Source organism: Berghia stephanieae, chromosome 10 (assembly GCF_034508935.2).
Source record: "Berghia stephanieae isolate SIO BIC M18660-M18661 chromosome 10, UCSD_Bste_1.3, whole genome shotgun sequence".
Taxonomy (NCBI): Eukaryota; Metazoa; Mollusca; class Gastropoda; order Nudibranchia; family Aeolidiidae; genus Berghia; species Berghia stephanieae.
The window spans coordinates 40,733,565-40,748,694 of NC_088369.1; the positions used below are offsets into that span (position 1 = coordinate 40,733,565).

A 15,130-nucleotide genomic window follows, 5' to 3' on the forward strand; every position below is an offset into this window, starting at 1 on the left:
TAGTAGTAGTAGTAGTAGTAATATATAGTAGTAGTAGTAGTAGTAGTAGTAGTAGTAGTAGATAATAGTAGTAGTAGTAGTAGTAGTAGTAGTAGTAGTAGTAGTAGTAGTAGTAGTAGTAGTAGTAGTAGTAGTAGTAGTAGTAGTATAGTAGTAGTAGTAGTAATAGTAGTAGTAGTAGTAGTAGTAGTAGTAGTAGTAGTAGTAGTAGTAGTAGTAGTAGTAGTAGTAGTATTTACTAGTAGTAGTAGTAGTAATAGTAGTAGTAGTAGTAATAGTAGTAGTAGTAGTAGTAGTAGTAGTAGTAGTAATAGTAGTAGTAGTAGTAGTAGTAGTAGTAGTAGTAGTAGTAGTAGTAGTAGTAGTAGTAGTGGTAGTAGTAGTAGTAGTAGTAGTAGTAGTAGTAGTAGTAGTAGTAGTAGTATTAAGCTTTGCAGTCAGAATGACGCTAGCTGAGAATTGTATGATTCAGTCATAGTCGATGAGTTTAGCTTCTCTCTCCATCTTTGTTGTTAATTGTTTCCATTGGTCACGGTCCTGGGCAAGAGTTGTGTGGCTGTCATGATCCTAATGTGACTTTAGTTCAAAGGGATTGTAATATTTCTTAGTTCTTGAGGGAATAATTCGGCCTCATTTGAATCCATAAATTTCTGATATGAAGAGAGATCCTGGTTCAGGGTAGTTATTATTGGCTTTAAAAAAAGGAAATGTTAATACTATTCTACATGACTATATATATATATTTTCTACTGGAATCGTTTGATTTGCATCCATGTAAACCCCAAGATACGAATTGAATTTACCTAGCATTTCAGTGACACCATCATCTTGTACATAAACGCAGACCATAAATTTTATAAAGTCAGCAAAACAATCATAAACGCTTAAAGTTAAACAGTTTCAATTTTGTATTATTTGAAATAACAACAACTACAATCTAGATCAAACATTCAATATTATCTTCAATATACATCCTATGTACGGACCACAAACCATCCACTCGAACCACCATTAGACTGCGAACATTTTTTGTATAGACAAACTTTACACCAAAATGATGACAATTTTTGCAGTTCTCCACCACGATTAATAATCAACACGCCATCAAAACCACCATCTTGCTCAATCAACCAATACTGGGACCATCAATCCGTGCTTGAACCACCACCAAGCACTGTAACTATTCAGCATCACTCACTCAAGCGCAATAAACGACAGACGACTTTCAGATTATAGAACCCCTACCAGCAGCACCAGCGAGATATTAATTATTATTAACCATGCCTTCGGAGATGAAGGAGAACCCCCAGCACCATCAGCAGCAGGATATATCTGAAATGGTGGAAAGAGAGGAGATGCCGTACTGGGTGAAGACCGTGGACCAGTCCATGAGACACACATCGTACCCCGACCATTGGAACAAAAACATTCTGGAACAATCCTCACTGGTAAGTAGTCATCGAAATCATGGGAAATTGGCATTTTAAAACCCATCTCCTTACCGCCTATAGATAGTTCGAAGATGACGTCGCTCAGGTGAGTAATGCTCACTGAACTGTATTAACCCAACGATAAACGTTCATGGATACACACAATTTTGTGTGTTGGTCCGTTATACTTCCGGATGGCAATGTTATGAGCTTCTTAGCCAAGCGCATACTATCTATAGATAGAACGAAGATGACGTCACTCAAGCCTTTGTTAATTATTTTGCCATCCGCGTTTGTGAGTGATTCTCACAAAACTGTATTAACTAGGCTATAAACGTTTAAGGTTACACATATTTTTGTGTGTTGGTTTGTTGTACTTCCGGATGGCAATGTTTTGACTTTCTTATCCATGCGCATACTATCTATTGGAAAATCATCACATTTATTGCGATGATGCAACCGTCACGTTTCTCGTCCAGATTTCATTTCTTTTTGCTTCTAACTATAAAAAAAACTTGACATTCTGTAGTAGAGCTCATATTGTCGAACAATATTATATAGATAGAATGTGCTTGTTGCTTTTCTGTTTGATTAAGAAATATCTGTTTTTGTGTTGGGTGGGTGTGAAGTTTTGGGGAAAATTCTGAAAATGGCTGGTAAGGAGAGGCTTAAAAGCTGGTTTCATAGCTATTCAGCTGGGACTGAGTGAACAAATTGGCAAAGGTAAAACAAGCAAACTTGATAGTACCTGGTTAGTAGAACATTTTAAATTGTGTATATGTGACCAAACGTCTCAAACCGGTATTATGTCGGGATGGACCAGATGCTAAAAAGTCAAATTATAGTCAAACTGGTCAAAAATATGGAACGTTGGTATTTAGCACAGTAAAATATTATATTCCTTCTCCTCTATAAAGCAAACAAACTCAAATTAAGTCTGATATTTCTGGCTACAAATTCAATTTTCATTATCTTAATCATCCCGACTTAATACCGTTTTTAGACGAAGGGTCACTATATGTCAAATTTGTGATTTGAATGCTGAGATTCTGTGAAAGAATGAATTGTTTTTATCTATAGAAGGAAAGAAGATGACTTCACCCAGCTCTTTGTTATTACTTTTAGACAGGCTGTTAGTGATTAGTTCTCAAAAAAATTATATCTATCAGACTATAAACGTTGAAGGTAACAGTTCTGTGTGTTGTTGGTACATTTAATCTGATTGGTGGATTTTGTGATTATTTTACCTAAACGCTTAGCATCAATACTTTTCTTCGACGTGCACAACATATTTGCAGGCCTGGTAATCAAACGTAATAGGATTCAATAATCTGATGTCACGTTCCCCCAGCAACCAGCAGCTTGGTTCTAAACAAAGAAAATCGGTAATTTTTATTCTTCATGTTGACTAGAACTTTTCATATGTCTTGTGATCAGAATGTGTAAAAGTCAAAATAAGATCAGATTTATAAATGTCCTTTGCCTCTGGATACACTTTTATACTCGTCAGAGAAATATTTCATAAGGGCGTCCGCCATGTTCCGATAGTTTAGAACCAGTTACGAAGTTACTATGCGTCATTACGAGGGAAGTGATGTCGCGACTGTTGAAGCCAATACTCTTCAACAGTCGTAACGTCACATCCTTCCTAAAGACGCATGGTAACTTAGTAACACTGGCTCTAAACTATCGGAACAATGGCGGACGCTCGTATGAAAGATTTCCCCGGCGAGCTTAAAAGCGTATCCAGAGGAAAAAAACCCCATAAATTTGATCATGTTTTGACTTTTACACATTCTGATCACAAGACATATGAAAAGTTCTAGCCAGCATGAAAAATAAAAAGTAATGGTTTTCTTTGTTTAGAACCAAGATGGCCGCCGTTGCCGGGCGGCGTGACATCAGACAACTGAATCCTATAATGGGTTTGATTAAACACTGTTGTAACAAAGGACAATGTTTAGCGCTGGTATGATAGAATTTCCATTACAACAATGGGCCCGTAACAATGTAGGTAATCAGATCTATAAATAGGTACATGTCGTTATCTTCTATTCATTTGTTTTAAAATACCGGTTTACTTTCCCAGCCTCTTGTATAAACAGAACGAGGATGACGTCACTCCGGGCTTTGTTATTGATTTTTGCCATCCATGTTTATGAGTAATTCTCACTAAACTGCATTAACCAGACTATATTATACGCTCAAGGTTACACACAGTTGTATGTGTTGATTCGTTATACTTCCGGATGGCAATGTTGTGAGCTTCTTAGTCAAACGCTTGGCCAAGGAACTCACAACATTGCCATCCGGGAGCATAACGGACCATAACCTAAAACTTTGTGTAACCATGGTCGTTTATTGTCAGGTAAATACAGTTTAGTGAGAATAACTCATGTACGCGGATGGCAAAAAAACAATAACAAAGACCTGAGTGACGTCAACTTCGAACCATATTTAGTCTGGCGTTGTTATTGTGTATCTATCATCAAAGCTGGTTAATGCCATTTTTGTCTTCACCTATCAAATTTCTTGTTACCATTTCTGGAGCGTTGGTTCAAGACCACACATGATGAATGTCTATGATGATTATGCAGACAAATTAATATTTGAGATTCGAAACAGGACCTTCCAGGACCTTCCAGGACCTTCCAGGACCTTTCAAGGCATTTAGAATAATATTCATTGACGCGTGGAACTAATAGGGTCACAAGTCTTCAAATTATGTGGTGAGGAGACGGAAGATGCAGAGCATGTACTGCTGCGATGCAAAAAACTACATAACACATAAATAGAGGTACAAGAAGAAGAAGAAGAAGAAGAAGAAGAAGAAGAAGAAGAAGTAGAAGAAGAAGAAGAAGAAGAAGAAGAAGAAGAAGAAGAAGAAGAAGAAGAAGAAGAAGTAGAAGAAGAAGAAGAAGAAGAAGAAGATTTAGAATAACTGAGGAAGATTTTTGTTTTCATCAAGTTCTCTTGGATAAATAATGAAAAATAGCCTAAAATTGGCCACGAAGAACCACTGGCATAGCAAACATACTTTCTCAAAGATTTAAATAATAAACATTTTCCAAAAAAAAAATGTCGACACTTTAAAAAAACTAATTACTACAATTGTGATGCCTGACCATCAGTGTTTTGTTTATTTTAAATAATTTTACTCTGATAAAATAATAAAAACAAAAATATTTCTCATTTTTATTCAAAAATATTTAACCCTCTCCTTACCAACTATAGAAAATCGTCACATTCGTTACGCCACACCCAGCATCTTATTTACTCCAATTTCTTTTGTTCATTCAAAAATATGAGGATGTTTTATTTTGTTATAACTTTTTAACCTTTATACTCTGGTGTCAAAATTATTTTTTTCATGAACAAAATACGCCTATTGCTTTTAAGATTCGGTAAAGAAAATCTAATTTTCCCTCAGACATGAAACATTTTAAGGAAAATTATGAAAAACAACTGGTAAGGAGAGAGTTAATATTTGGGCATATTTTGTGTGTAGAAAACCTTACAAGACTGATGTTTTTGTACAGCCTTATGTGTGAGATTTGAACAAAACATTAGGGATAGCCGATTAAAACCATCCGTATGACAGCTCGTTTTTGTTTGTTTTATTTTGTTCAAAAACACCCTATCCTTGAACTTCAGTGTTAATCTGCTTGCTATTAAAAGATAATCCTTTCCAAGTCTGGTTTTTTGATTAAACATTTCACAATATTTGACACTTTCACCAATACGGTTGTATTACGACATAATGTAGTATCTGACATTTTCGACAGAAAAAAATTATTGATTCTGTTCGCTTAGGTATTTTACTCAACATCATTCCGCCAGCCGGATAATATTATATAGATAGTATGGGCTTGGCTAAGAAGCTCATAACATTGCCATCCGGAAGTATAACGGACCAACACACAAAACTATGTGTATCCATGAACGTTTATAGTCAGGTTAATACGGTTCAGTGAGCATTACTCATAAACGCTGATGGCAAAAAACAATAACAAAGACCTTGGTGACGTCATCTTCGAACTATCTATTGTGTCATCATCCATCGTGGCTTGTACTCTTGAGCACGTTGTCGGTCAGCTGTCTCCTCGAATCACGATCCTCTGCGGTGCGCATGGAATCTGTGTTGCTTTTAAATCACTTTTGGCCATTCTTAGGTTATTTAAATATGTTATGTGTTATGTATAACCTTAAACGTTTATAGACTAATGGGAGCGATCTATATTCACGTTTTCGTCCAACCAAGTCATCAATCACATAATTTGTTGCTGTCCAACGATTGGATATTTCTTCAGAGATGTAAACACGCTGCTTTGTTTATGAAAGTTGTAAACATACCCATGTGTCAAGCTGAACAAAATGACCAATCGTGATGTTAGATATTTTAGAATCTGCGAACACTTTTCACTATAGATAGTATGCAGATGACGTCACTCAGGCCTTTGTTCTTGTTTTTGCCATCAGCGTTTGTGAGTTGTTCTCACTAAACTGTATTAACCAGACTATAAAAGTTCATGGTTACACAGAGCTTGTGTGTTGTTTCGTTAGACTTCCGGATGGCAATGTTGTGAACTCCTTGGCCAAGCGCATTCTATCTATGTGGGTCACTCTGAGCACAGATTCCAATGTGACCAATGACCTCGAGCACATGGAAATGTAATAGAAAACGTGCCAATTGATACTGTTTAGTGGAAGTATTAGTAGTTAATGTAGCAAACACATACATAATTTACCTTGACAGTTCATTGTCTGACTCATAACAATAATTTAGTGAGAACTACTCATAAAATGACTGGGTAAAAACAATAACAAAGAGTTTATTGACGTCAATCTCGATAGTACGCGATTGATCAAGAAGTTCACAACATTGCCATCCGGAAGTATAACGGACCAACACACAAAAATATGTGTAACTTTGAACGTTTATAGATAGTCTGCGCTTGGCTAAGAAGCTCATAACATTGCCATCCGGAAGTATAACGGACCGACACACAAAACTATGTGTAACCATGAACTTTTATAGTCTAGTTAATACAGTTTAGTGAGAATCACTCACAAACGCGGATGGCAAAATACAATAACAAATGATTGAGTGACGTCATCTTCGAACTATCTATAGTCTGGTTAATACAGTTTAGTGAGAACTACTCATAAACATGGATGGCAAAAAAACAATAACGAAGACCTGAGTGACGTCATCTTCGTGAGAGATTAAACTAGGCCCATAAGTGGGTTCGGATGTCAGACCTGCATATATGTACACGTCGGACTAAAACCCATGTAGGTGATAACACGACAGCCCGATTCTGACACGATAAAAAGCTTTGTTTTTGTCTCGTAGTTCACGATGGGTGAGATTATTAATGAGTTTTGTTATTTTTAACTTTGTTTGAAGACAACAAATAACTCGCAAATAAAATGTCATGGGCCATTTGTTCAGGTGTGAATTAATTGTCATCCTTCGTTTCGGCGTAAAAATAAGTGAGTGAATTTATTTATCTTTATATGCTCTAACCTAGATAATTGGGAGCGATCTGTATTCAAGTTTTCGTCCAACTAAGTCATCGATCACATGATTTGTTGTTGAACAACGAATGGACATATTTCAATAAATGTCAACATGCTTTGTTTCTGAAAGTTGTTAACATACCCATGAGTCATGTTGAGCAAAATGACCAATTGTGACGTTGGATATTTCGCATACTGTGAACACTTCTCACTATGTGAGTCATTTTGAGCACACATTGCAATGTGACCAATGACCTCGAGCACATGGATATGTTATGGGAGCGATCTATATTCATGTTTTCGTCCAACCAGGTCATCAATCACATGAGGTGTTGCTCTCCAACGATTGGATATTTCTTATCAAATGTAAACACGCTGCTTTGTTTATGAAAGTTGTAAACATACCCATGTGTCAAGCTGAATCAAATGACCAATCGTGATGTTAGACATTTAAAAGGTGTGAACACTTTTCACTAAGTGGGTCACTTTGAGGACATTTTGCAATGTGGCCAATGACCTCGAGCACATAGAAAGTTAATAAAGATCATGCCCATTGTCATCGTTCGTTTCGGCTTAAAAATACGTGAGTGAATTTATTTATTTTCATATGCTCTAACCTAAATTATCGAGCACTCTCGTACCTACAAGTGCCCACCAACACTCATATAGATATATCATGTATGTATATATCAGTAACTCCCAAACTAACCATTATGACGCAACTTGATCTTGGTAAATCCGTGAAAACGGTCTACAAATTAATATATTATGTATATATTATAAATAAGAGCTTTTAAAGAAGAAAAAAAGGGTTTAACGTATATCTATCATGCTGCTATGCGGTCTAGTGGTATGGCACACGCTTTGGGATCGGAAGGTCCTGGGTACGAGCCTCGTTTGGCGCATAGTTGAGTCTTTGGAAAATGCTCTTTACGCACATTCTCTCACCGTACTCAGGTGTAAAACGAGTGCCTGGCCGTTGACAGCGTTATCTCTGTCACACAAAAAATTGTAATATCGCCAAACAGACGTTCTACACGTTACGTGTTGCTGTTGGCCAGGGACCACTTGTAAAGCGCCTTGAGCTCATTTAGTGGATATTGGGCTATATAAAAGCTCATTTTTTTTTCTATCAAAATTCTATAGAGAATATGAAGAAAATAAAAAGCGCGATAACTTCTGTCTCCGTGTTGTAAGCATGGTTTTGAATGAATACATTTTTAATTGTTTATCCTCAGAAACAAAATGACAAAAAGTCGTCAAAATCCAGCACAATTGGAAGTAGAAAAAACAAAAAGCATCACAAAACATCAAAAAGCCATCATCACCATGGTCTCCTAGGAGCAAGGGGAAGTCACTCCGATACTGCAAGCCTTACCAGCAGAGTGACGTCATCAACAGACAGACGCAGACGGAAGAGGTCAAGACGACTTGGGATATGTCTGGCCCTTTTACTGCTGGCGTTGTTCCTGGCTGCCATATTTGGATGGCTCATTTATTACTGGCTTCTTATGGGTAAACAATACGTCATTTCCTGGTTTATTTACTATCAATAGGATTCAATAGTCTGATGTCACGTCCGTCCAGTAGCAAGCAGCTTGGTTCTAAACAAAGAAAATCGGTAATTTTTATGTTTCATGCTGGCAAGAACTTTTTCACATGTCATGTAATCAGAATGTATAAATGTCAAAGCATGATCAGATTTATAATGCTTTTCTCCTCTGGATCCACTTTATGCACGTTGGTGAAGTATTTCATCAGGGCGTCCACCATTGTTCCGATAGTTTAGCACCAGTTACTAAGTTACTATGCGTCATTACAAGGGAAGTGACGTCACGATTATAGAAGCCTATTTTGTTGCTCTTGTTGTTCTAGTTGTCGTTGTTGTTGTTGTTGTTGTTGTTGTTGTTGTTGTTGTTGTTGCTGTTGTTCTCGTTGTTGTTGTTGCTGTTACTAGCAAAATGCACTTGTCTCATTACGGAGTATTTTCAAAGATACTAGAGAAAAGGAACCATGTCCAAATAATATGAATTCTTCCCACCAATATCAACAACTTTTTCAATCTAATCGAATTGAAATGATGCGTATCTTATTACATGAATTTAACACATAAAACACAACACAAACCAGACACCTATCTTGCTTCTCATAATATCACCTTCTAAAATCGAAAACAAATGTTCTACGCGTATACTATATTATTTGTGTCTGGATTTTAAATGAAATATCGCCGCCTTAACTTTATTTTTAACTCTTGGCTGTAGAAATATTTTAAGCCCAAGAAATTCGTGTTTAGTAATTTGTTTTTATTCTAAAGCTGTTATCTTTGTATATCAAACGCTAATCAAAGGATCCATGAAAGAATTGATGACGTCACAGACAACACTCCTATATAAATAATCATAAAGCAGGCACCTTCAACAACAAGACTCAAATCGAGAAGACCTTTCAACCAAACAAAAATGGCAGACTTCAGTGTGGAGGAGAACGGAGTGAAATGTGAAACACCAAGAGGAGGAAACATCATAAAAGTTCCCACTAAAAGAATATCTGCATTCAATAACGCCAGGAAATACTGGGTTTCCTCAAATCGCCTCTTAACAGGACATGGCAGAACTGCATGAAATAATATGTGCAGATGGAATCTTGGGAACAATGATGCCTGCCGGAAATTTCAGACAGCTCCAGAAACCAGCGATCACATCGTCCTCCAGTGCCAAGTAACTGAACTTGATGGTGGCTACGAAACCGTCATTAGGGCGGAGGAAGACTTTCAAAGCTGGGTTGACGATATTAATTTGGAGGTGTAGCCATACTACTACTACTACGACTACTACTACTACTACTACTACTACTACTACTACTACTACTACTACTACTATCTATATATATTACTTTTAACCTTTAAGCACTTAACAGTAATAAAATCACGTCGGTCAATATGTGAAGTAATATTAGATCTATTAATATTGCGTTCATGATATAACTCATCCATAAAGAAGTGTTATTAACCTCAGATCCAATTTTGACATGATCAGACTGAAGGAAATCAATAGTTAAACTCGCCTTATTATGTCAAAAGTAATAAACAAAAATGATTTTTATAGCTTCAAAAAAGAACAAAATACCAAAAACAGAACGTTTCGGGATCAAAATCCTTCCTCGGCCAACAACAAACGAAAAAAAAAACCCAATAAAGACATAAATACTTTACTAAATTCCAGATAGACGACAGGTGGATATTTTTAGGTCCTCTCTGTCCTCCCTTATTATGTCATGGTGATCTAGAGGCTGAAAATTGAATATTTATTTAATGTTATGAAACTCGGCTTAATATAGATAGTTCGAAGATGACGTCACTCATGTCTTTGTTATTGTTATTTGCCATCCGCGTTTATGAGTAATGCTCACTGAACTGTAATAACCCGACTATAAACGTTCATGGATACACACAGTTTTTTGCGTTGGTCCGTTATACTTCCGGATGGCAATGTTATGAGCTTCTTAGCCAAGCGCATACTAACTATACTTTTTTTTAAAAAACTAGGGTTGGGGGTTAGCATTGTTCCCTAAAGACCTTAATAAATTCTTTGGCTACGTGCACAGAATTACTGACAAATCTAAAAATTGTAAAATATTTCTTTTTTAAAACAAAACAATTTAACCCTCTCCTTACCAACCATAGGATAATAGTCACATTCATTACGATGCAACCGACAATTTTCTCATTCTGATTTCTCTTGTACGTCACAAAATCTTAAAAAATGCTTTCACTAATTACAGCTATAAATACTAAATACTGTGTTGTAGATATTATTGTGCTGAACAACATCCGTATAGAATGTACTTGTTACTTTTATGTTTGAGTAAGAAAAGTCTATTTTTTTGTGTTGATTGGGTATGAATTTTCAGGGGAAATTCTAAAAATGGCTGGTAAGGAGATATATAATATATATATATATATATATATTATAATATATATATATATATATATATACGAGTAAAGAGAACCTAAAAAAATAATTAAGGGTAATTCTATCACCAGTTGACTCCGATTGTTACTTAGAATATCTGGTAGGGCATAATTATCGGTCTGTAACTCTCTCCTTACCGATCATTTCCAGCATTTTCCAAAAAAATGGCAAGCTTACCCAGCAGAATAATTGCTTTTTGATTCTCTCCTTACCAGCTATTTTCAGAATTTTACCAGAAACTTCATACCCACCAAACATAAAAACAGATTTTTCAAACAGATTAGTAATAAGTATATTCTTTATGTTGTTCAGAGAAATGAACTCTGCACCACAGTGTCGAGTTTTTATAGCTATGACTATAACAACATGAAATCAGAATAAGAAAGCTGTTGGTGGCATTGTAATGAAAGTGACGATTTTTCCTATAGGTGGTAAGGAGAGGGTTAAAACTCAAACAATCTCTCTTCAAAACAACTTTATGTTCTTATTAATTAAACAAAGATCATTGTGATGTACAAAATAAATCTGAATAAGGAAAAATATGTATATTGTTGTGTCGTAACAAACGTGACGATTTTGCTATAGGTGGTAAGGAGAGTGTTAATATTTGACCTTGGCCTTGAATAGCAATCCGGCCACCCTTTTGTCAGATCCATCAATTTATGACCCACTGTCTCAACGCGGTATGATGTCGGGATGAACTAGGGGCTGGGAATCGAATTTTTCGCCAAGGCTATGAAACTTGGGTTTGATTTCTATTCATTTTGGTTAAGGCTATGTGGTCTTGTGGTATGACACTCGCCTTCGGATCGGAAGGTCTTGGGTTCGATCCTCCCTCGCTCGGCGCATAGTTAAGTCCTTGAAAAAAGCAATCTCACCGTACTCAGGTGTAAAATGAGTACCTGGCCGTTAACAGCTCTTGATGTCCTGTCTTGATGTTATAGATTCATTCAAATGTCAGTCGCTAGCCTGTTCATTTGTCAGGTATTTATTTTATCCATAACATCGTAAATTCGTTGTTCTACGACATTTCTTTTCTATTTCGTCATTAATTATCCGTCTATTTATTATTCATTTATGTTTCTATTCCACTCATTTTAGATGATTCAAGGCCAGAACCACGTAAGTTGACTCAAATCGTTTGGGAAAATAAACGATAGTAGATTTTATGTTATTCTATTTGTGTATTCATACAGCATTACATGATGTGTTAGTAGAGAGAGAGAGAGAGAGAGAGAGAGAGAGAGAGAGAGAAAATAGAGAAAGATAGATAGATAGATAAAGAGAGAGAGGGAGATAGAGAGACCGAGATAGATAGATAGATAGATAGATAGATAGATAGATAGATAGATAGATAGATAGATAGATAGATAGATTGATAGATAGAGAACTATATATATATATATATATATATATATATATATATATATATATATATAGAGAGAGAGAGAGAGAGAGAGAGAGAGAGAGAGAGAGAGAGCTGATTCAGGGCCGAATCACAGTAGTTATTTGAACTGTTTAAACGAATAGCAGATATGTTGCTCCATTTAGAATGCATGCAGCACTCTGCTTTGCCTGGCACTGTTCCAAGCATACTTTTTCATTTTTTATAATACAATATAGATTAGTAAGGATTGGTCAGAATTTTTCATAGCATTAAAACGATTCGATAACAGTGTTTTGTATGAATAGAACGAAATTCACGTCACTTAGGTCTTTGAGGGGTTTTTTTGCCATCCGCGTTTATGAGTAATTCTCACTAAACTGTATTAACCCGACTATAAACGTTAAAGTTTACACACAGTTTTATGTGTTGGCGCGTTATACTTCCGGATGGCAATGTTGTGAGCTTCTCAGCCAAGAACATATTATCTCTAAAAGTTCAATGTTACACAGTGCTTTTTGTGTTGGTCCGTTATACTTCTGGGTGGCAATGGTGGGAGCTTCTTAGACAAACGCATACTAATCTATACATTTAATTTTTATTTTATATTATTTCCATTTGTTGTTTTTTTTTTTTTTTTAACTTTTCATGTAACACCGGTCATCTCAGTGCTGGACGGACGCAAGTTGACGCAAAGTGACGTGTCCGTCCGGATACTCAACGAAACATACGACCCCAAAATGGCCGATCCCGGGTCTCCAGAATTCCAAGACATTGCAGGCACTCTCTGCGAAGCGGTAAAGTATTTTATTATAGAAGAGATGAGGTTGACGTCGCTTAGCTTTTTGTTATTGTTTTTCGACAACCATATTGGAAATTGGATTCAATAGTCTGATGTCACGCGCACGGCAACGGCGGCCATCTTGGTTCTAAACAAAGAAAATCATTACTTTATATTTTTCATGCTGGCTAGAACTTTTCATATGCCTTGTGATCAGAATGTGTAAAGGTCAAAACATGATCAAATGTATGTGTTTTTTTTTCCTCTGGATACCCTATAGGGCTCGCCGGAGAAATATTTCATACGGCGTCCGCCATTGTTCCGATAGTTTAGAGCCAGTGTTGCTAAGTTACCATGCGTCATTAGGAAGGAAGTGACGTTACGACTGTTGAAGAGTATTAGTTCTCACTAAATTATGTCAGTCATACCGTAACGTTCAAGGTTACACAGTTTTGTGAGATTGTATGTTTAATATTTTGTGAACATTTTCGAAAACGTGAACCATGCCACATGACTTCTTTTTTTATATAGCGCAATATCCACTAAATGTGCTCAAAGCGCTTTACAAAGGATCCCTGACCAACAGCAACACGTAACACGTAGAACGAGACATGACGCCTCTGAGGCGAATATTATAATTTTTTCGACATAGACAACGCTGTTGACTGCCAGGTACTCATTTTACACCAGAGTACGGTGAGAGAATGTGAGTAAAGAGTCTTTTCCATGGATTCAACTGTACATATTATTTATTACATATAATCATAAATATTTTGTGTGGCGATGTGGTCTAGTGGTATGACACTCGGATCCAAGGTATTGGGTTCAAGCCTCGCTCGGCGCATAGTTGAGTCCTTGGAAAAGGCGCTTTTAAAAAAATTTCGCACCGTACTCAGGTGTAAAATGAGTAACCTGGGCGTAAACAGCGTGGACTCTGACCGGAAAAAATGTAATATCGTCTAACAGGCGTCATGTCCCGTCCTAATAATTGTTAAGTGTTGCTGTTGGCTAGGGACCCATTGTAAAGCGCTTTGAGCACATTTAGTGGATATTGTAGAAAACAGTAAGGCTGCCTGAAGCCGGTGATCGTAAAATACTAACGAAAGAGTAAAATGGAGAGGCTTCGCATGGGAACAAAACAGACAATGGACGTTTCGGGTACAAACCCTTCGTCAGCACAACAATACACAAATGAACGTGGAAAACAAATAAAATATAAATATAAAAATTATCTTTTATTTGTTTTCCACGTTCATTTGTACGTATTGTTGTGCTGACGAAGGGTTTGTACCCGAAACGTCCATTGTCTGTTTTGTTCCCATACGAAGCCTTTCCATTTTTACTCTTCCGCTAGTATTTAGTGGATATTGCACTCTATAAAAGCTGAAATATAAAAGCTCAAATTTTGACATTCTTTTTCCGACAGATGGACTCGGCATTTTCAAACAGTAATTTAAGTGATGTTTATCATCAGTGCCAAGTGTTCAGAATCAGGTCAGTTAACTTATTTAACCCTCTCCTTACCAACCATAGTAAAATCGTCATATTCGTCACGATCCAACCAGCATTTTTATCATTCAGATTTCGTTTGTAAATCACAAAATCTAAAGACAAATGTTTATTTTAGCTATAAAAACCTGACACTGTGTTTTAGATTTCATTTTGCTGATCAATATTATGCATAGAATGTATTTGTTGCTCTTCTGTTTGAGTACGAAAAAAACTATTTTTGTTTTGGGTAGGTGTGAAATTTTGAGGAACATTCTGAAAATAGCTGGTAAGGAAAGGGTTTATCCTAGAGATTTTTGCTACTTTTCAAAACTGGAAAAAATTTATTAAAAATGAGTATGTACATAATATTTATTCAAATACCACTAAATGCAAAAAACTAAAAACACTATCTTATTATTATTATTATTATTATTATTATTATTATTATTATTATTATTATTATTATTATTATTATTATATTATTATTATTATTATTATTATTATTATTATTATTATTATTATTATTATTATTATTATTATTATTATT

General features: G+C 36.0%; 1 protein-coding gene across 1 annotated transcript in view; it reads left to right on the forward strand.

Moving 5' to 3' along the window:
* The first annotated feature begins 793 nt into the window (after window positions 1–793).
* Window positions 794–15,130, forward strand: part of LOC144980667 (uncharacterized) — a 34,306-nt gene continuing 19,969 nt past the window's right edge. The window contains exons 1-5 of the mRNA XM_078928345.1: window positions 794–1,448; window positions 8,192–8,468; window positions 12,029–12,049; window positions 12,981–13,108; window positions 14,519–14,586. Of these exons, the coding sequence (XP_078784471.1) occupies window positions 1,281–1,448; window positions 8,192–8,468; window positions 12,029–12,049; window positions 12,981–13,108; window positions 14,519–14,586 (662 nt within the window). The 5' untranslated portion in view covers window positions 794–1,280. The remainder of the gene's footprint in view (window positions 1,449–8,191; window positions 8,469–12,028; window positions 12,050–12,980; window positions 13,109–14,518; window positions 14,587–15,130) is intronic.